A 22,924-nucleotide genomic window follows, 5' to 3' on the forward strand; every position below is an offset into this window, starting at 1 on the left:
CATTGGGCACTATTTAACAAAATGAAATTCAATGGTGAAAAGAGTAAAGTTCTACATTTAGGCAAGAAAAATGAAATGCACAGGTACAGTATAGGTGGTACCTTGCTCAATAGTAGTAACTGTGAGAGGGATCTTGGAGTCCTAGTGGACAACCATTTAAATATGAGCCAGCAGTGTGCAGCAGCTGCCAAAAAAAGCCAACACAGTTCTAGGCTGCATAAACAGAGGGATAGAATCAAGATCACGTGAAGTGTTAATACCACTTTATAATGCCTTGGTAAGGCCACACTTGGAATACTGCATTCAGTTTTGGTTGCCACCATGTAGAAAAGATGTGGAGACTCTAGAAAGAGTGCAGAGAAGAGCAACAAAGATGATTAGGGGACTGGAGACTAAAACATATGAAGAATGGTTACAGGAACTGGGCATGTCTCGTTTAATGAAAAGAAGGACTAGGGGAGACATGATAGCAGTGTTCCGATATCTCAGGAGTTGCCACAAAGTAGAGGGAGTCAAACTATTCTCCAAGGCACCTGAGGGTAGAACAAGAAGCATTGGGTGGAAACTAATCAAGGAGAGAAGCAACTTAGAACTGAGAAGAAATTTCCTGACAGTTAGAACAATTAATCAGTGGAACAATTTGCCTCCAGAAATTGTGAAAGCCCCAACACTGGAAGTCTTTAAAAAGATGTTGGATAGCCATTTGTCTGAAATGGTATAGGGTTTCTTGCCTAGGCAGGGGGTTGGACTAGAAGACCTCCAAGGTCCCTTCCAACTCTGCTATTGTATTGTATTGTATTCAATTCTTTGATGCAATTTAGAACATGAGAAAATTATTTTTTCAGAAATTCAGTTATTAAGAAACTTGGATACTTTCAAAAACTGATATGCCTTTTTCCATTGGCTTTTCATATGTTGCCCCTGGTGAATCAAATTCAGGTGTATCCCAGCAGAACAGATAAAAAGCTTTTTTCCCTAGACATTCAGTTACCAAACTTCTGCCTTGCCTTCAGGGTTCAGCAACTGGAAGAGGAAAACTGTGAGCTCAAAACCACTGTCCTACGACTGAAATCACAAACAGAGAAACTGGATGAGGTAACTGAGTTTGCAAATGTTTGCTGTATATCCCCCCTTTGTTTTCCTACTAGCCTGTAGTCTCAGCCTAGACAGCTTAATTTTTAATTCTCTGGGTGGACTGGTTTGTACGTCAAGACATAGCATTTCATTGCAGCAATACTGCTGGGATCAGGCAGTGGAAGCAAAACATATACAATAAAGTATAAAATCTTAGCTTTTAGTCCTCCTACATTGATAGGGTAAGCCAAGAATAATAAAATGAGAGAGTTGTTTAGTAGACTTCTCAGCTTTTAAAATGTATGTTGCTTCTATCTTGCATGGTTTTTTTTTTTAATGTTGTTACCTGAGCAGGGCTGCTGCCAGTGGAGCGAACGTGTTTGACCAGAAGACCAGGAAAGGGATTTCTGAGTAGAATCATAGGAGACAAATAGTTTATCAGCGATACCTTGAGGAAGCAGCACTTAGATATACTATTGTTCCCTTTTTTTCTGGTCAGTTGTTTGAATTGGCTGCAACTAACATATTCTCAGCTCAGAGCTAATTAGGAACAGTTTGGCATTTCTTCCAAAATTTGGGAAATACCAACTTCCTAGGACCATGATGGCAAACCTGTGGTACACGTAACGGAAGTGGCCTGCAGAGCCATCTCGCTGGGCATGCCAGCCCTCACTCATTGCTCTTCCGGGTTCCAGAGCACGCATGCATGCCGACCAGTTGGTCTTTGCATGCCTATGCATGCCAGAAACAGAAGGATCAGGTGACCGGGGCACATGCGCATGCCAGAAACCATAAGTCCAGCTTCCTGGCACACGCATGCACACCAGGGAACTGCTCTTCCAGTTTCTGGTGCACCCCCTGTGCATGCACATACCCCCGTTTTGGCACTTGGAATGACTGCATGACATTGCTCTGGGAAGCCAGCTGAACTAATTTACAAGCAGTGTACATAGGGTATCTGTAAGACCAAGCTATGTTGCAGAAAATGATTAAAGTAACACCCACTATTGCTTTATGTGGGCATGTGATTTGAGTGCCTGTGAAAAATCTTGTTGTGAAGGGCAGATGTTTATGTGGCTCCCTATTTGGGATCTGGTAGGTAGCCTTGTGTACTTTGTTCATTAATCATAGGCTTAGATTTCTCTGTGGCCAGGAGGGACTTGATAGTAGGGAACATGCATACAATGTGTGTGTCTAAAGTCATGTGAGTTCTGTAACTAGATTTTGTTTACAGTATCAAATCATCCCTTTTCCTGTATGAATTTACAGCTCTATAGCAATGAGTAGGAAAAACAAAGAAGGTTCTTTGGTTGCTTGGTGTGTTTTTATTTATATGCCACTTTTCCTTCAGGAGCTCCTCCTTCTATCCCATCCCCCTACTATAAAATGTAGGGTAGATAGAATAGAATAGAATTCTTTATTGGCCAAGTGTGATTGGACATACAAGGAATTTCTCTTTGGTGCAAATGCTACCAGTGTACATAAAAGAAAAGATACATTCATCATGAATCATAAGGTACAACACTTAATGATAGTCATAGGGTACAGATGAAATCATACTCGGAAACAGTCAATATAAAAGATACAAGCAACAAAATTACAGTCCTACAGTCATAAGTGGGAGCAGATGGGTGATACTAATGATGAGAAGATTAATAGTGATAGCAATGCAGCCTTAGTGAATGGTTTGACAGTGTTGTGGGAATTATTTGTTTAGCAGAGTGATGGCGTTTGGGGAAAAAACTGTCCTTGTGTAGTTGTTCTGGTGTGCAGTGCCCTATAGCGTCATTTTAAGGGTAGAAGTTGAAACAATTTATGTCCAGGATGCGAGGGGTCTGTAAATATTTTCACGGCCCTCTTTTTGACTTGTGCAGTGTACAGGTCCTCAGTGAAAGGCAGGTTGGCAGTAATTATTTTTTCTGCAGTTCTAATTATCCTCTGAAGTCTGTGCTTGCCTTGTTTGGTTGCAAAGCCAAACCAGACAGTTATAGAGGTGCAGATGACAGACTCAATGATTCCTTTGTAGAACTGAATCAGCAGCTCCTTGGGCAGTTTGAGCTTCCTGAATTGGCATAGAAAGAACATTCTTTGTTGTGCTTTTTTGATGACGTTTTTGATATTAGGTGTCCATTTTAGGTTTTGAGATATGATAGAACCTAGAAATTGGAAGGTCTCTCCTGTTGATATTGTGTTGTCTAGTATTGTAAGAGGTGGTAGTATAGGAAGGTTTCTCCTAAAATCTAACACCAATTCTATGGTTGTGAGGCTGAAAAAAAGTAATTGGCTCAAAGCCATGCTATGAGGCTTCTAGGGCTGATGGTCGACTTACAGCCTGGGTCTCCTCAATCCTAATCCAATGTTTTAATCACTACATCACATTGGCTGCCATATTCCACTCTTCAAAGAAAATCAATAATTTCCCATAGAGTTTTCTTTATGGCAGAACATTTAAGTGAGAGCCCTGACTTTTGGCCTGATAACAAAAGAACCAAACTGACAATTCTCCAGTATTCTTTACGATTGGTGACTTAAACTCTGCTGATGTTACTGTTATATTGAAAAAAGAATTCGCTAGGATCAAATCCCACACCATGATAACTTTTAATAGTTTTTGATATTCTTAAGAACTGATGCCATAAATGCTCTAATTAACAAAATGCTAACATAGCATTTTGTGGGTTAAGAGTTAGTGTAAATGCTGTTGGAAAGGAGTAAATATCCCTTTCTTGCAAGGGATGAATGTAGGTCAGTCAAAGGAAGGCAAAATGATTACGTGTAAAAACATTTCTGTTCGCCTTGTATGGAATTGATTGCACTGGGAATGACTTAAGAATGTGTGGTAAAATTAGAAGAAGTAGTATCAAGAATGAAGGGGTGCTTGTAGTGGCCCACCAGCGGCCAGCAGAGCTGGCAGCAGATTCGGACAGTGAGAAGCTTGGGGAGGAACATGGGCCAGTCCTGGAGTGTGGAAAGGCTCTGATGAGGGCTCTGTGTTGGAGGCAGAGAGGGGGCCAGGGCTGTCCGATAGTTATCAGCTGCCTTCAGAGTCAGACATCAATGAGGCAGACGAACAGCTGGGCCTGTTCCCAGTATGTGCATACTCAGAGTTGCCAGACGAAGGAAATAGCTACAGAACAGAGGTCGACTTGGAAGTAAGGCTACCGGTGGACAATGAATGGCCCTTCCAGAGGAAATAAAAGAGGAGCAAAAGGGGAGTACAGTTTGCAGGAGACAATTAGTTCCCTAATTGGTTAGTGGCTTGCTGAGATTCTTTGCCAAGTTCTGCAGATATCTGCTGGTCAGCTCTCCAAGCCAGATAAGGTCTGTGACCATAAATCCTCCTTTGAAAGACTGCTGGCTGTGAATGAGCAGAATTCATTGTAAATTAATAAAAGAGTTTTTTTCCGGGGCAAAGAGTTTGTTTCCTGCCCTTGGGAAGCCTCGGTCAGAATAGTGCTATATGAACATAGAATGAATAGACAAAAGAGTAAATAGTATGTTTAGGTGGTTTGAGGGAATGACGAAATTGCAAAACATGGGGGGAAAAACAAGGGGAACAGTAAGTAAGTCATGGTTGGACAGAGTTGGCAAGATCTTCAAAGAGAAAGAGGTGTACAGTTTAAAGAACAAAAAGACAATATAGCAGTCTTGTTGACATTTAAAAAAGAGCAAGCCATTGTCTGTCTTGTTCTGCAGGTCCCAAGCTAACTTATTGCATGAACTGAAGTGAGAATCTGAATGCTGAGTGACAGACAGATTGCATGGCTTAGAAATGTTTCTCTTCTCAAAAGTTCTGAAAAGTTGAACAGACCCGCATTTCAGAATTTTTCCCATGTTGGAAAAATTAACCTGCTTGCCTGAAAGGTTCTAAGCTGCCATGAATGGTTTTCTACATGCCTATGCAAATTTCTTCCATCAACTCCCTGTACATTGAAAATGACCATTAGAATCGCTGGCCGTTTGTAACCTTCTTTTCACCTTCATCAGGAGAGGCAGCGAATGTCTGACCGATTAGAAGATACCAGTCTGAGGCTGAAGGATGAAATGGATCTGTATAAAAGGATGATGGACAAACTGAGGCAGAACAGACTGGAATTTAACAAGGAGAGAGAAGCCACTCAGGAGGTTGGTAACAATTTTGGTGGCATACAACCAGCACATCTTCTATGTCCCCTCTTGATGCTGATGTTTTTAAACCAGGGCCCAGGGGTCGGATTCGGCCCGCAGGGTGCTTAGATCTGACCCACAGGGCCACCCTGGAAACAGTCCATTTTCGCTGGCAGAGCTCTCGGGCCACCATTGGCACTCCTGACACGAGTGACGCAAAGCTGGCCACTCTCATTGCGCCTCCCGAGGACAAACAAAACGCCGATGTGGCCCTTAATGAAATCGAGTTTGACACCCCTGTTTTACACTAAGATTAAATAAAATCATGTTTTCAATATAAATAAAAACTTTTAAAACCTGCATGGTGGCTTGCCTTGTGTCACTGAAGCAGGGGTGTTAGGAATAACAGCTGCCTAGCAATCATTTTCAGAAATGCATTCCTAAAAACCTCAAAGCCCTTTCACGTATGCTGCAGTGATTATTCCCAGAGGATTGATGATAAATGGTGATAAATCTGGAAAGTTGAAACTTGAATTGATTGAAATTGAAATTGTTCCTTGTATGGCAACCTACTCACTTCTGCACTCAGCTATGATGTCTTTTGGGCTTAGAAAAAGACCTGTAAAAATATTGTCCTTGAGGTTTTTTCCATCCTTGACTTTTTTAAAAAAAACTTTTTATTTTGTTTATACAAACTTCACATCTTTGTAACACATTACACTTCTTTTACATACCTGTTGTGATTCTTTTATCTATACAAATTTTTATAATTATAACTTTATATAATGTGTGTGTGTGCATTTATATTATTTCATATATCTTTTTTCTTCATTCTATATATAACATTCTATGTATTCTATGTATAACAACCTTTATTACATTTGAGTCGTTTTGTATCCATTTCCTATTATTTATTTGCTAGAGTCTATTTCGTATTTCTCTCTTTTAATCATTTTCCAGTTTTGTAGTTGTTTATTAATTTGTTGATCTTTCTTCCTTTCTTTTTTGCTTTCCTGCTTCCCCCCCCTTTCCTCTAGCCAATTATACCATCCTTGATTTATGTGACTATTTTACTTGTCTTGTAATGTCTTTTCCTGTAATGAAAAAAAAGTTAATATTTCTAATACTGCCCAATAGCAGACGATGTCCTCTGAATGTACAATCGTTTAAAGCATACACAAAATCGGCGTCTATAAGAGAGCAGGTGAAAAAGAATACAAAATACGTCTGTGTAGAAGCTGCCTGAAGCAATATAAAAATACGAAATCTTTTGTACAGAACAACACAACAGATGAGATAAAAAATCAGAAGCCGCAAAATCAATGGCAATAAATGGAACATACAATAACAATAAGATAGCCATAAAACATTAAAGGTGTAAAACCTTTATACAGTAAAGATTCTTAAAGCAAACTCCACCATGCAAACCGCACAATGCAAACTCCACCACTGATTGCCATTCATCTTGCCTTGTTAGAACATAGGAAGCTGAAAAAAGGCCTCAGGAGAAAATCCAGGCTCCAGAGAGATAACCTGGATTATGTTAACCTATAAACCTCTAAATGACTTAAAGCCAGAACATCTACTTCAACAAGTCAGTCAAGGGTTTAAAGGTTAATAGGAATAGATTATACAATTCCGGAAGTAGACTGGTGGCCAGCACCATGGTGCTCAACTAGTCTTTGTAAAGCAAGCTAACTATGCCCTGTTTTGAACTTACTGAATCTTCCAGATCATCTCAATAGCCTGAACAAGAGGTAGCCAGTATAGGAACAACCATTGCAATTTTGGTTCAGGTATCATCATAACTAGTACAGGTAGTCCTCAACTTACAACCACAATTGAGCCTCCAATTTCTGTCACTAAGGGAGACAGTTGTTCAGTGAGTTTTGCCCCATTTTACGATCTTTCTTGCCACAGTTGTTAAGTGAATCGCTGCAGTTCAGTTAGTAACACAGTTGTTAAGTGAATCTGGCTTCCTCATTGACTTTGCTTGTCATGGAAGGTAGGCCCAGGGACACTGCATAAATATATGTGTCATGTCTTCCTAGCCACAAGGTGTCGGGGTTCCAAATAACATCATCACGTTCTACTCCTTACTATTCCCCCTCCCAATTCCCCACTAAAGAAACAGCATAGTAGAATAGAATATTAGTGTGGCAGGCCAAAGATCCCAAAAGGAATTGGCTGCAGACCTGACCCAAGGGTCCATTGTGCTCTGCTTTTTTCTGCAGCTCATTGAGGATCTGAGAAAGGAGCTGGAACACCTTCAGTTGTATAAGCTTGACTGTGAGCGTCCCGGTCGAGGAAGAAGTTCTTCCAGCTTGAGTGAATTCAACGCCAAGACAAGAGAAGTGGAAATGGAACATGAAATTAAACGTCTAAAACAGGTGAGGTACAGCTGAAGAAGGAGGGAGCAAAACGGACCTTCTCTCTCCAAAGCAGCTAAGCCTGTGATGGCGAACACGTGCCACAGGTGGAGGCAGATCCCTCTTTGCGGGCATGCGAGCCTTCGCCCCAGCTCAGCTCCACGGCGCATGTGCATGCGCCTCCCGCTGGCCAGCTGATTTTTGGGTCTCTGCCGCGCATGTGTGAGGAGCAGGGGGTTGCGACCCCCCCTCCCTCCGCGGCCCATCTTTGCTCCCAGGAGGCTGCAGGGAGGCCTACTAGGCCCAAAAGGAGGGGCAGGGGGGCAGCACAGTAGCAAATGTTCATCTGAAGTATCCTTAAGGTGCTAAGCAAATGGCTCCTTGTTTGCCTTTTGTATGTGTGCGTCTGTGCAAATGCTTTCAAGTCAGTCTTCCAGTCCCGGCGACAGGTCCTGCAGCTTTCTTGGCAAGATTTTAGAAGTGGATTGTGCTTGCTTGCTTTTTAAGGTTGAGAGAGAGGGTGGAATGGGACAACTCGCCATGGCCAATTCGTCACGGCCAACTCAATAGGGCCAAATTCACCACAGGACAGTGGGCGGAAGGGCAATTCAGCAATTCAATTTAATTATTTAAAATCATTTTTTAAAAAATCATTTTAATTTTTGTCATTCACATTTCATTTTGCCCCTCCTTTTGCATCCTTTCTTTAATATTTTTATTCCACCATTTCTTTGATATTAGTGTAATTCTTGTCCTGCGGTGAATTCGCTATGGCAAATTGTCCCGTGGCAAGTTGGCCATGATAAGTTGGCTGTGGTGAGTTGTCATAGACCCAGAGAGGGACTGGTCCAAGATTACCCAACTAGCTTTGTGCCTTTGTGCCTAAGAACCCTGGTGGCGCAGTGGTTAGAGTGCAGCACTGCAGGCTACTTCTGCTGATCACCGGCTGCCAGTAGTTTGGCAGATCGAATCTTACCAGGCTGAAGGTTAACTCAGCCTTCCATCCTTCCAAGGTGGGTAAAATGAGGAGCCAGATTGTTGGGGGCAAGAAGCTGACTGTAAACCACTTAGAGGGGGCTGTAAAGCACAGTGAAGCTGTATATAAATGTAAGTGCTATTGCTATTGCTAAGGCAGGACTAACCAGGTGCCTTAATCACTTAATTCTTTCCTTCCTCTCTCAACAGGAGAATCAAAAACTTCATGACCAGAACGATGACCTCAATGGGCAAATCCTTAGCCTCAGCCTTTATGAAGCTAAGAACCTTTTCGCAACGCAGACAAAAGCCCAGTCGCTGGCAGCGGAGATTGACTCTGCCTCCAGGGATGAGGTAAAGGAACCAGTAGCAATCTCCTTACAGCTAATTCAATGACTGGGCTGGCAAAATATCTCTCGGCAATCAACTTGGCCAAAACCTAACTTGGTGGGGAACGCTGACATTTGAAAATCATGGAATAGAAGTGCCACATTTGCTTTGGGATATCTTATATCGGTTTTGCTGGGATGACATCGGCATACAGGGGCACTAAGGCACGGTGTCAAACTTGCACATCATGTTGCTGTCGCATGACATTTCGTGACTTTTTTTCTCCTTCGTGGAGCGCATCTAGCCTGCGGGTGGCCAGTTTGACACCCCTGCATTAAAGCATTAGAATTGACTAAAATTCTTGACATTTTTCTATTTCTCTTCTCTCGTACTTTTATACAACCAGAGTTATTTTTCATTTAAAATTGTTTCTGTGCACCACTACAGGAATTGTTCAGGAGAATATCCTGAATCTTAGGGCTGCCAGACCTGGGCTGCAGAAATCTGTATGACCACTGGATGGCAGCAAAGAGATACAAAAATACAACAATTTAGAATTAAATACTGTATTTTCCGGTGTAAAAGACAACTTTTTAACTCCTCAAAATATTTCAAAAATCGAGGGTCGTCTTATACACTGGGTATATCAAAAAAACAAAAGAAAAGAAAAAGCAACGCCGCCAAGCAAAAAGCCAGGCCACCACCAGTGCAGATGCCGGCCTTTCAGTTGATAACCTCAGCGCTTCTCACCTAGGCATATTGATGGATGAGCGCTGAGATGGCTTAGTAAGGTCTGGCTGGAGGTCTGGAGGAGGAAGGCGCTGAGCTCAAACTACGAAAGCACGGAAGCCTTCAGCTGGCTTGCAGGCGCCTGAAAGTAGGAGGTCGTCTTATACCCCAAGTTGCCTTATACAGCGGAATATACAGTACCATCGGGTTCTGTAATCCTGCCTTACCTTCAGCCTGTCTCCTCTTTCATCCCCCCCCCCAAATATTTCATTTCCAATCTCAATCGATTTGGCTCACCGAATTTTGATTTAGCTTTCTGTCCTTTGTGCAGCAAACCCATCATACATTCAGAAAGTTATTCCGGGTGCCTTTGGTTTTTTTTTGGTTTTATTAAAATCTGGTTCAGATTTTGTTATGCAACCTTGAGCAAAGGTTGCCAGATTTGTTATCAAATACCATAGTTTGAAGACTGGGCAACTGTGTATTTATAGGGCATGGATTAATTGTGTTTGCCTTAGCTATTCTGGGTGTATGGAAAGTAATGTTATCAAACGTAAGTTTCTCATTTTAAAAGAAGTGAATCATCCTTGGCATGATTCTGACTTATTTTAACTCTGCCATAGTTGTTACTCAGTGTGCTGGGCTAGGTGACCGACAGTAATTATAGATGAGATCTTGGAGAGGAACAGAGCCCATGTTGAGCGGGCTGATAAGCTCAGGGTAACTAGTGCAGCTTGTGGAGCCGAGGTGTAATATGTTCTGCTCTGGGAATGCGTAGAACTGCTGCGCTCCTGCATTCTGTACCAACTGAAGCTGGGCACCCCATGTGGAGCATATTGCTGTAGTTCAATGTGGAAATGACTAGGGCCATGATGGCAAACCTATGGCACTCTCTGTGGGCACTCGCGCTGTCACCATGTGCTCTTCTGGGTTCTGTCATATGCATGCACGTCAGACAGCGCACCGGCCATCACCTCTCTTGGGTTCCGGTGCACACATGCATGGCGGCCAGTGAAAACACCAGTTGTCTGGTGCACATGTGCATGCTGGGACCCAAGAGAGAGCAGCTGTCCAGCATCCATGCGTGCAACAGAACCTGGAAGAGCAGCTGGTCACCGTGCACATGCGCACCAGCCAGCTGCTCTCTTCCGGGTTCTGGCACTCCGGCATGCACGCTTCAGTTTCGGCACTCAGTGCCTAAAAGGGTAGCAATCACTGGACAAGGGCAAGAATGACTGTAAACTGGATCTGCAGATCTAGTTATGACTGCAGCTGTCACACAAGACAAAGTGAGCAAAAGCCCTCCTAGCCACAACTTCCACCTTAATAAATGTGTGCACCAACCCCTAATAGCTCAAAGGCAGTGGCCAAATTCTAAGAGTTGTCCAAAAGAACTAGAGGACGTGAGGGTGTTCTTTCCTCTGTGAGAGACAGATGACTGAGTCTTTATCCATCTTACATGCCCAAGAATTGAGATTCGTACCAAAGTATACATTGATTCTCAGTGGCTTCCAATGAGTTTCTGCATAAAAGAGCATAAATTGGTTCCACCACAAATCCGCGAAGCCCTTATCCGCGGAGACATAAGCGCGAAGACTAATTCGCGCCGTTCGAAGCGCTAAGGAAAAACGCGACCCTACCGCGATGACATAATCGCGGAGGGCAAATCCGCGCATTCCCAAGCACTCAGTACCCTAAACCTAATCCTAAACCTAACCCTAAAACAAACCCTAAAACAAACCCTAAAACAAACCCCTAAACCTAATCCTAACCCTTGCCTTAATTAAAATCAGCTTTTAAAGCGCCCTTCTGTTGCCGCGCTGTTGTCGCGGTGGTGATGACGCGCGGTGATGACGTCGCGGCTTTAGCGATGCGCTTATGTCTCCGCAGATAAGGGCTTTGCGGTTTTGTCGTGCCACGCATAAATTAACTGAGGCACAAAGATGGGGTGAAGCTTCTGCTTGAAAGTATGGTGTTGAATTCATTAGGGCTTCAACAATTTGTAGAATGAGGGTGAAGGAATAGCCACGGTTCTTCCGCCCATCCAAATGAATCACCATTAAAATAATCTGGAAAGAAAAAATATGCTGAAAACAAACTTTTGAAATTCAGGAGCACTCTGGTAAAATGGATGCAGAGGTTCTCGGGAGTAGTTGTGACTCCAGAGGGTTTCTTAATCTAGTTCTTTTTCGTTTCAGCTCATGGAAGCCCTCAAAGAACAGGAGGAGATCAACTACAGATTGCGCCAATATATGGACAAGATCATCCTGGCCATCTTAGACCACAATCCGTCCATCCTGGAAATAAAAAATTGAAGATTATGGGTGGGAAGGGAGGTGGGCAGATAGGATGCCTTTAGATTCAAGTATCTCTATTTGCTACTGTATATGAACTTATAAATATATACATATATATAACTCTCTCAATACACATAACATACAAAACACAAACACACACACGCGTATATATATATATTATATATATATAAATAGAAAAAAAAACTTGTGTGGATATACACAGGGCGTGTTTATATGAGCTTAGTATATTTTGTGACTCATAATTTGCATCGATCCATTTTCCACGCCCTCTCTCTGTGGTGAGGCTAGGGATTATAACTGAAAAATCACAAAACTGGATTTTGCACTGTTTTAGATACCAGACAGAAAAAAAAAATTGATACTACCTCTAGATGAAAAGATAAAACACGATGGAAACTAACTTGTGCCAGGCCTTTTCCTAGCCTACAAACAATACTGAGTGTTTATGTCTTATGAATCGCCTCCCTCTCATCATCTCAGAAATATCTTGTATTATCAGGTTGAATTCTCACTGATGCTGTTGGCTGTGTTGTTTTAACTTTGTCCAAGTTATGTTTCTGAAGTCCTCTCCTTAGATCTGAATGTATGCATGCTGCAAAAGTGGGTCTTCCGGAAAATTTACAAGTTTCTGCTTGAACTTGGGCTGTTTTAATCAAAAAGCAGTTTCTACATCTCGACCCCAATTGGCTTTGAATCCTTTGGGATGGTGAACAGTTTGTTGTATTCCGGGGGAATCTGGAATACTCAGGAAAACAATGGGTCTTGGGGTTCCATATTTTCTTCAACTTATCAGACTATTCCCGAGGTGCTTTTTCTGGCTTTGGGTTTTATCACAACATCACCAAGGACCCTGGTGGTGGGAGACCTGGGTTCATAAATGCGGGGTGCATCGGGGCTACAAAACAGTCCCAGCCCTGATTCAGCTTCAGCAACAAGCATTAAAAAGTGGTAGTTGCAGAGAGCTATTTGGTTCCACACAAAGGGTTGGTTCATTGGTGAGAACTCGGGGCTGCCACCGTAAGAAATAGAAACCAATTGTTTTTAAATCACTTCATTTTATATTGCTTTGTGTCAGCATCTGCAAAAGCACCCTCTGCTAATAAAGCAGTTAAGAAGTGGAGAATGATTGGGGGTTTTAGGCACTCATGGGTGACACTGACCCTGTTTTTACAGACAAGGCAACATTTTAAATTGTTTTTTTACAGGTTTAGGAAAAAGATGTTTATACATGCTTAATATTTATTTCATGCAATTTTGGAGTTTCACTTAAACGTTTTGCCTACTTTACTGGGGGTGATTAGCGCAGAAAAGCCAGAAACGACTGTTAATCGAGCATCACAGCTTCCTGCATTTACAGGAAAAAAATATTACGCTCAATTTGTGCCATCAATAAATATTCTCATATTGATTCAGGCTGTTCATGTCTCTTGCCCTTGCCATCACCACCACCACCACCTTTTTCTCCTCCTCCTCCTCCTCCTCCTCCTCCTCCTCCTCCTCCCTTTTTCTTTTCAATTGTGCTTCTGTAACAGCATTCCTCATGGCGTTTTATATATCACTTACCCAGGCATGCTATAAGGAAATCTGTAAAGTTAAGCGAGGGCTTGGGCAGGGGACCATGATGGAAATGAGTTTTGTCTTTTCACTTCAAGATTTTTCCATTCCTGTCTGAGATGTGCTTTGATTTTTTTAAAAAACCCAACAAGCCAAGTTTTATGTGCATTGCAGTAACAATTCTGGTGCATGAACACATGCAGTCACATGCATGTGAGAGAAGAGGCGTGTGCTATTCTGTAATGACTTGTGTGCAGGCCTCATGGTCTTCCCACACCAAAGATAGGCGCAAGATATCTCCCTGGATATCTGCATTACAGATATCCATAAGCCTTGTTCAGTACAGTTGGTGTCCAAGTATGATATGATCTGTAGTCTAAAAATATCTAGGAAGCCCCAAGATTGCCTTTCCCATCACACATGAAAGGGAACTGCATGCTCTGTGTAATGGATAGAAAAAACGTGGTTCATATGTATTGTTTTCTTTCATAAGCACATTTCCACTTTCAAATGAAACTGTCTTTTTTTTCCCTCACAGTGTCCTGAGTAAAGTTTGCGTAATTAATTTGAGAGTCTTAAAAGAATAAAAATATTGAATCAGAGGTTACTGTACTATCAGTACTGAAAGTATTGATGCTTCTAAGCATTGAAACCTGTTTCCAAATTACGTGGCAGGATGGTATATAAATTATGACATTATGTTGTACTTAAGATATTTCACATTCAATCAAGTGTTTCTGCAGAAGTATGAATCTCGGGGGGGGGGGCAGGGATGACGACTGCATGTGGGGTCATAGCCTTGTGTTTATTGGCTGTATTTTCTAATTAGTAGCAAGAGAGCTAATAATTAATGCAAGGTGATACTGGCCAGAGCCAGCCATTACTTTTTACTCAACATCTAAACTTCTAATACCTCGTTGGCTTTCGATCTTCGGAATTTGGTGGGAATGAAACTGACTCCAATTGCATCACTACCTTCTTTTTAGGTAGTCCAGTCATGATTGAATAAAGGAGAATCCTGAATTCTTTTCTCAGTCAGGATTTTCCAATGCCTCACGTAGGCTGGAAGGAATCCCGCTCCTGAAGGAACCACATTCCCCCACTTTTCTACATTATCCACTTTCTGCAAATTAGAGCAATGCTTCCTTTCTCTACTTGGGAAGGGAGGTGATGTAGCAATCATGGACCTCTGGAGAATTTATATTTTTACAGGTTGCCTTTCAAAAGACTGAGGTTAAGGCTACTTAACTCCAGCTTGTTTTTGGTTTATCCTGCTGATATTTTAATGGTGGTGAGGAATTGATGACTTCATCAGTTGAATTGATAGGGAAGGAAGCAAAATGTATCTGAAAGTTCTTGAAAGCTGAAAGAATTGGGCATGTTGACTTTGGAGAAGATTGAGGGGTGAAGTTCTGAGAGAGAGAGAAATCTCCACGAGTGAGGAGGCGAAGAGGTGAATGGATGGAAACTGAAGGAAGGGTTTTATATGAAACAGGAGTAATCCTGACTGAGGAGAACGAAGTGGTTTCCAAGAGGTGGCAGAAAGGCAGTCTTGCTTGCAGATGATTACATTGGTTTGGATTAGCAAGTATTGAGGGAGAGAAACCTTCCCAATGTGGTGCCTCTTAGGTCGATGGTGCATCTCACGGTAAACTAGCATTTAGTTTATCAGATTAGATAATCTGAATCCCTTATAAATTGGGACTGTATTAAATCAATCCTTTGCTACCAAACCTCAATCCACACAGTATTCATGGTGGGTTTTAAATGAGTCTTTGCGTCCATCAGCTTTCTTCTTTGCTCATAGATGATCCATAGAAATTGTGAAGCAATGTTTTGATGATGTTTCTAGGAGCCAACAATTTCTTTAGACAGTTGTCTGCGTTTGTATTATATGACTGCCTTTGCTTTATCACAACAGGTTGGGAGAAATAAGTGCAGATACCTGAGGCCTGCTTGATCATCATAGCTTGTTTAGAATTCATGTACCTGGGACATAAGTTTCTACCAATGCTAACGTTTTCCAGCATGACTTCAGATCAGAAGTTGTTGAAAAGCCAGTCAGCTCTTCTGATGAACATGTTTGGCCACCAGTACAATATTGTGTTATAATGCAGTGATAAGGCCAAAAAGGAGGGACCATAGTACATTAACAGAGGGCAACTGTTTACTTATGATTGAATATGATGGGATCTTTCTAAACAGGTTCGTTTATATGCCTCTGAACCAAGGCTGCAGGAGTTGGGTGTCTTTAGTAGTGGAAAGTTGAAGCAGGGTGGATTGCTGGATTATATTGAAACTATAACTGATAGGCCTCTAGCTGAAAGTAAATCACTATTTCTGAATGGGTATCGATACATTTGTGCTATGCAAAAAAAAGACTACCATGCAGGACACGAAAAAGAGTTGCTAGTTAAAATTGGGTTTAATCTGTAGGCACAAATCTTGTTTGCTAGGAAAAGTGTCCTAATTTTAAAGTTTACAGATGTTCTGAGTGAATTTCAGGCTCTTCATCACTGGAAGTGCTTTTTTAAAGACTTAAGCTGCTAAGAACTTTGGAAGTCCACATATTTTAGAGGTTACCCCATTAGGGACAAGATCAATGTTATGCTTCAAACATCAGTTCTTATTCTACACTCAAAAGATAACAAGGTTTTATTTGCAGTGGTCCTTAAGTAAATTTCTGTTGCTGTCTGTTGGGCAGAATAATTTTTCAGCTCTTGTAGATCTCACCAGTGCAAGGTGCATGTTGTAACGAGGTCAACCTAATCCATGTGCAAACCTGACTATGAGAGGCTGCTAAATAGATAGGAGTCACTTTTAGCCAATGGGATTTACTAATGGGCATCTACCAATAGTTTCATTTTCTCAACATAATTTCTCATCACACTGTCAGGACACTTTTATTCTTGGTTAGGATAAAGTACATTAGTGTATGCTTGTCTATTGAGCCAGGATTTCTTTTGTATTTGTACAATGGGGCAAGGCACTGACGTAACAGTCCATGGTTGGAAACAAATAGTTTGCTTTAATCTGATCCAACAGCTTTAATAGAACTTCAAAATTCTGATAATGTTGATGAACAGCTGGTTGAAACTGAGACACTTTGTTCTTAGTCTCCCTTATTGGATCTCTTCCCTACTTCTAGTTGTTGGAGTGCCTTCAATCCAGTTTGTATTCTGTGAAAGCAAAAAAGAACTGCTTCTCTAAAGGCAACAAGTGTTCACTGGACAACAAGTCATCCCTGAGGTTAAAAACAGTAACTTTCAAAACTTTTAGTAGAATTTAAGACATCCTGACCACCATGGATGTTACACTAAAGTTGTAGATTTGATTTTTTCCCCCATTGAAATCATGAATACAGTTGCATATTACATTGAACAGAATACATTTACACTGCTCTACTTTGAATTCTACAATGTTGGGAGATTTAGTCACTTTTCCTGTATCCATTATTTAAAATTGTGAATTTTAGGAAAAGCATCATTCATCTTGGCAAATGAACAGATGAACTAGAAATTTCCTATTCAGTAGTCTATATAGTAGGGCACATATAGTAGTGAAAACTAAAATGTTATCAAAATAGGTTTAATTTTTTAGAATTGATCAGACAATCTGAATTCTACAACTCAGATTCTGAATTTTAGCTTTCAAATAATGATAGAAGCCTGGACAACTATTATCTGGTGCTTGGGTTTTCGGTTATGGGATATGAAGAGAAAGAAAACAAAGGCTAAAACAAAGTCATAGGTTATAAATCTGAGCTGCTTCTGGTCTTTTGGCTTAAATAGCATTGGTGGCCCTTCTTCCTTTAGGACAAAGAACTGGCTGCAAATATTCTACCCTTTTCTGCATTCCCAAAGCAATGATCACCTGTAGCTGAGTTTTGTTTCTGGCAAAGTGAGGCCCCTATAGCAATTCCTCCTTTGGCTGATAAATGGGATCAAGTCAACACCCCTTTGGCTGTGATTGTATTCCTGGCAGGGAAAAAAAGATATACCGGTAGCTTCCCTGGAGCCCTAGATTCCGCTTGTTGACGATAGAAAAAATAAGAGTGTGTTCCCTTTCTGATCTTAGTGTTCATTTTTTTGGAAAATTAATCCATTGTTATCCTTGTACTTCTGAAGTGGCATGTCAACACCTCAGAATTACAGATAGGGGCTGTTCAGAATGCCCATGCATGTACATAAGTAAGATTACAAGAGGAAAAGGTGGGAAAGTTTCACCATTAAAGACCACAGGTATAATTAATGCAAATCCTCAGTTCAGATTTATCACTGCTCACCCCAATTTATGAAATTAGCAAGCTGGTCTTTCAAGATGAGCAGGGCAGAAAACAAATTAAGCATCTTTGATCTGTATGTTACAAGGCAGTAGCTGTTCAATCCCCAATGTGTTTTGGTACTGATAGAAATTGAGAATTGCTGTATTTTTTTATTGTGGGAACCACTATTGTAGTTTCGCTTTATTGCACAGAATGTAGTTATGTGTAAGGATTGGATTTTTTAAAAAAAATATTTTGCATGATTTTAGTATTTTTGTGCCTTCTACTTGACTATGTACAGAATTCATGTCTATTGAAATTCATGCTATTGGCCACAGGTTTTATATGTTTGAAGTCTTTTATTTTTATTTGATCTTTATTTTGCCATCCCTACCTGAACAATCTACTGTAAATGTGTATATATAAAATAGAACTAAGTTTGTATTTCATGTGCCTCACTAGAATGTAAAAAAAAACCAGATGTATTCATTTTGTACAGAATGTCTTTCTTTTACTTAGATGCACTAATTGTTGTCCTGAGCACATAGTGAAATAACTGATTAGCTCTGTTTTCTTTTAGCATTGCTGTGTTAAATGGAATTATCTCTTGCCCTTTTGTAAAAATCCAATTCACATTCATTCGCTGTCACATACACAAACTATGATCCTTCCTGATTTGTTGTCTTTATTTATAATGGGTTGCATCATTTCTGCCCATTTTAGAGTTTACAGCAAATTAAATTGATGGCTTATCCTAACTAAATACGTTATTTATTTCATTCTAAGAGGGATTGTGAAGTTTCCTCATTTGGGTCAGATGAACTGAAGCAAAATCACCCTCAATTAAATATTGAGTTCCAAGGCCCTTCTCTCAGCTTCAATTCCCTTCATTTATCCCACCACAAGGGAATAATCTTCTTGCCTTAACTTGTAAGATTGCTGAGTTAATAAACTATGTTGAATGCCAGAAAAATATACTGCAAATACTTAAATATTTGCCAGCTTTCAGGAGTGATTTTTTCCAGCCTGTGGGGAACAAAATTGCATTACTACTCTGAATATTATGGGACATTGTCTTACATAAAACTTTGCTCGATCAACTTTGCTTGTTCTAATTGACAGTGGCTTTCTAGAATGGCAGAGGAAGCTTTCCGGTTGCCTGATGTTTTCACCTTAATATGGCAGTTTAATAGGGAATCCTTTGCCAAGCTGAGCATAATAGCAATAGCAATAGCAGTTAGACTTATATACCACTTCATAGGGCTTTCGGCCCTCTCTAAGCGGTTTACAGAGTCAGCATATTGCCCCCAACAACAATCCGGGTCCTCATTTTACCCACCTCGGAAGGATGGAAGGCTGAGTCAACCCTGAGCCGGTGAGATTTGAACCGCCGAACTGCAGAACTGCAGTCAGATGAAGTAGCCTGCAGTGCTGCATTTAACCACCGCGCCACCTCGGCTCTACATAGCATAACTTCTGAGTTTAAAAGGTAAAGTTCCCCTTGCACATATGTGCTAGTTGTTCCTGACTCTAGGGGGCGGTGCTCATCTCCGTTTCAAATCCAAAGAGCTGGCGCTGTCTGAAGACATCTCCATGGCCATGTGGCCAGCCTGCTAAATGCTGAAGGTGCACGGAATACTGTTACCTTCCCACCAAAGGTGGTTCCTATTTTTCTACTTGCATTTTTTACATGCTTTCGAACTGCTAGGTTGGCAGAAGCTGGGACAAGTAACAAGAGCTCACACCGTTATGCGGCACTAGGGATTTGAATCACCAAACTGCTGACCTTTCTGATCAACAAGCTCAGCATCTTAGCCACTGAGCCACCGCATCCCTCATAACTTTACAGTTAGGATCTCATTATTGCATTAGTTAGTGTTCCTCAGCGATATCACCAAATCTGTCCCCAATTCAGAATAATTTTCTAAACAACTGGGATTTTCATCTATGTTTTTAAGATTGCATGCTGATAATTTACTCAGAATACAGGTTTTGTTTTTTAAAAAATACATCTCTCTGGGTCTGTCTTAACTTGAACTTCAGGATTCCTCTGGAAAACACATTAGCGGTACATAAATGTAAAAGCACTCTCCAGCTTGTGTCCAGCATCTGAAATGAAGACAACCTCCAAACTACAATTTATGGGGTTCATACATGCCATGCCATAAATAAACAAGGCAGAATTTGGCTTTGCATTATGTGTGTGAAATCAAACAATGTGTAAAGGGCAGAGGACAAAAAAGGCCAAGAGACTGGTGGCTTTTTAAAAAGTTTGTCTTTAAAAAACATGTCCTATCCTGGCTTTTTAAAAACCTTGCTCCTGCTGTAAACCGGGAGTCTCCAAATTTGGCAACTTTTTTTTAAAGATTTGCGGACTTTAACTGGACTTCCCCATGTTGGCTGGGGAATTTTGAAAATTGAAATCAACAAGTCTTAAAAGTTTGGAGGTGCCTGATGTAAACCATCCTTCCTGTTTTCATGAGTAGAAACAGGAAGAATAATCACCTCTGCCAGTGAGATTTCCATTGGAATATAAATTGCACATTTTAAATTGCTACATTACTGGCCAAATATATGGTTAGCTAGGATGTCAGGAGCTTGGAGGGGATTTGAAGATGCATTTTAAAAGGCTTGCAAGGCTTATGCCATGAACATACTAATATTTTGGCTTCACAGCTATCAAACCAAGATCAGACCCGAACATTTATGAAAATGGGGAGATTCACACTGACTTCCAAACAAAAGGAGAATTTTACATACACTTATACAGATTTCTAATTTCTGTGGCAACATTTACTATAGAAGAAATGCCCCCTAGTCACAGGGACCTGTTATTTGATCAAGCAATTATGTCCAAAGATTTCCAAGCTGCGAACATGATTGTCAGTCAACAAGTGTGAATGCCAAGACCAAGAGCTATTAGAAAAAACGCTCCAGTCTGCGGACACACCATTATAATACATTTCCCCCAACTTTAAAAGTGTGAAATGCAACTGTATGGTAGCTAAGTTAGATGAAATCATGCATGACAGTAGAATTCAATTCTTCCATCCACCACCATCATGTTAGGAAAAAATAGGTGCTTCTAAACTCATGTATGAGATTGGTTCACCGACAAAAGGACGAACGACAAAACCGTGCCCGACTAAACCGTGGTGACAAAACCGCGTGTTCTAAAGTGCTCTGACGAATGAGCGCTGAATCGCGCCGACAACAGCGCGGCGACAAGTGCGCTGTAAAACTAAATCTAACCCTAACCCTAACCCTAAATGTAACGCTAAACCTAACCCTAAACCTAACCCTAAACGTAACCCTAACCCTAACCCTAACCCTTACCTTAACTTAAATCGCCCCTCTGTCAACTGAAATCGCCCTTCTGTCTCTGCGCTGTTGTCGGCGCGTTGATGACGTCGTGGTTTTAGCGACACGGTTTAGTCGGCGCGGTTTTGTCGTTCACCCTTTTGTCGGGTCACGTATGAGATTACCTCCAAAAAGTTCAAAATACTTGAGCAGCTCGCAAGAGAGGTTTTGGATTCCAATCTTACCCAAGATTTACTTTGGCAACTTCAGTAGGGAATTTGATTAGGATCTAATTAAGAACACATGTCCAACCCTAGTGATGGTTCTTTAGGTTCCTTTTTCAAAGCAGTGGAACCACAACAGTTTCATTTTCTCCTGTTTCATTTTTCCATTCCTGGCGCAAATATATTGTTTGCACAGGATGCATCTGATCAGATCTACATAAGATACAGATCTACATAAGGTACAACCATTCATTTAATAACCATTCAAAGGAACAGTGTTGAAAAAATTGAGAGGATTGTTTTTCACACGTCTGTTGTAGCATACCTGTGGTCATGTGATTAAAATTCAGATGCTTGGCAACTGTCATATATTTATGAGGGTTGCAGTATCCCAGATCACGTTATCACTTTTTGACAAGCAGAGTCAATGGGGAAGCCAGATTCACTTATAACTATGCTACTAACAACAGCAGAGATTCACTTAACAACTGCGGCAAAAAGGTAGTATAATGGGGCAAATTTAAGTTAACAACTGTCTTGCTTAACAATGGAAATGTTGGGCTCAGTTGTAGTTATAACATCAGGTAAACATATTTATTCAGCATCAGTATTCTGTAGGATAACAGCTTTCTTATTAACGAACATGGCTATACCAGGATATCTGCATTATTGGCAGGGAGCCTGGGGACCCAGAGAGATTGAAATCTTTTGAAGTGCTATTTGGTGATCTTACCATCAGTCCATCGCCTACATAGCTGAAATCCTTAAAATGTTTAACAAGCTACATTATTTTCTATTCTGACTTTTGTTCTCAATTTTTCCAGGTACAAATGTAGTCCTTGTCATTAATCTCTCTATCAGAAAAAGTAGTCCTTAATCTGTGGAAGCAAAATAATTTATCTGCTATTTGCACTGCAGTTTAGTCACTGGCTAGGTTCGCAAATTGTGCTGGCCCAAAACATGGTTCATGCAGCTGGATTAGTATCAAACACCTGGATTTATTGAGGGAGCCATAGTTGGAGCAAGCCAACAGCAATGTTTGAACCCAGTTATTCTCAGTTGACCTGAACCAAGGGGCCACAGCAGAAGTTAGAATCCTACAGCAGTCTAAAAAACCAAGTTATATTTCATTATTCCTGATAATAAAAATGTTAATAATAGCATACCTTACCATGGCACAGTGTATTAGGCAAATAAGCAATTTGTGCACTTTTATTCCCATATTTGCAGAGAGAATAGGATACAGAATCCAACAACTCATTCATCTTTTGCAAAAGCCTGCCCTTTCTCAGCATAATTTGATCTGTATATTGCCAAAAGGTCATCAAAAGAAAAGAAAATTGGCAGCTAAGTGTCTTTTAATGTGACTCTGTTATGCCAGGGTTCTATTTGAATGAGCCTGCTGGAATTTAAAATATTTCCTGAAATGAGTTGGAAAATACTAAGCCAATGCCTCAAAAACAGTCTTTTTATTTTTGGAGGTTACTCCTGAATGATGCCTTAGAAATTGTTGCTCAGAATCATAAGCAAGTATTATTTAAATTGACTGCTCATGTCTCACTATCACCAATATAAAACTTGATGTATTTTTTCCACTGAGACTTTGGTCATCCTAATTGCCTGTGCAACAGAAGGTGTAACACAAAAACATACTGTATTTTTCAGAGTATTTTTCAGCGT

At 40.8% G+C, this 22,924-nt stretch overlaps 1 protein-coding gene and 1 long non-coding RNA gene across 3 annotated transcripts in view; one reads left to right on the forward strand and one right to left on the reverse strand.

The window, feature by feature from the left end:
- Window positions 1–17,271, forward strand: part of RAB11FIP4 (RAB11 family interacting protein 4) — a 67,458-nt gene extending 50,187 nt beyond the window's left edge. For both annotated transcript variants that reach the window (XM_032211373.1, XM_032211375.1), the window contains exons 9-13: window positions 1,014–1,095; window positions 5,062–5,199; window positions 7,416–7,571; window positions 8,736–8,879; window positions 11,783–17,271. In XM_032211373.1, coding sequence (XP_032067264.1) covers window positions 1,014–1,095; window positions 5,062–5,199; window positions 7,416–7,571; window positions 8,736–8,879; window positions 11,783–11,899 — 637 coding nt within the window. In that variant the 3' untranslated portion in view covers window positions 11,900–17,271. The remainder of the gene's footprint in view (window positions 1–1,013; window positions 1,096–5,061; window positions 5,200–7,415; window positions 7,572–8,735; window positions 8,880–11,782) is intronic.
- Window positions 1–22,924, reverse strand: part of LOC116504387 — an 86,598-nt gene that overhangs the window by 32,503 nt on the left and 31,171 nt on the right. The window lies entirely within an intron of this gene.

Source organism: Thamnophis elegans, chromosome 2 (genome assembly GCF_009769535.1).
Source record: "Thamnophis elegans isolate rThaEle1 chromosome 2, rThaEle1.pri, whole genome shotgun sequence".
In the NCBI taxonomy this organism is placed as follows: Eukaryota; Metazoa; Chordata; class Lepidosauria; order Squamata; family Colubridae; genus Thamnophis; species Thamnophis elegans.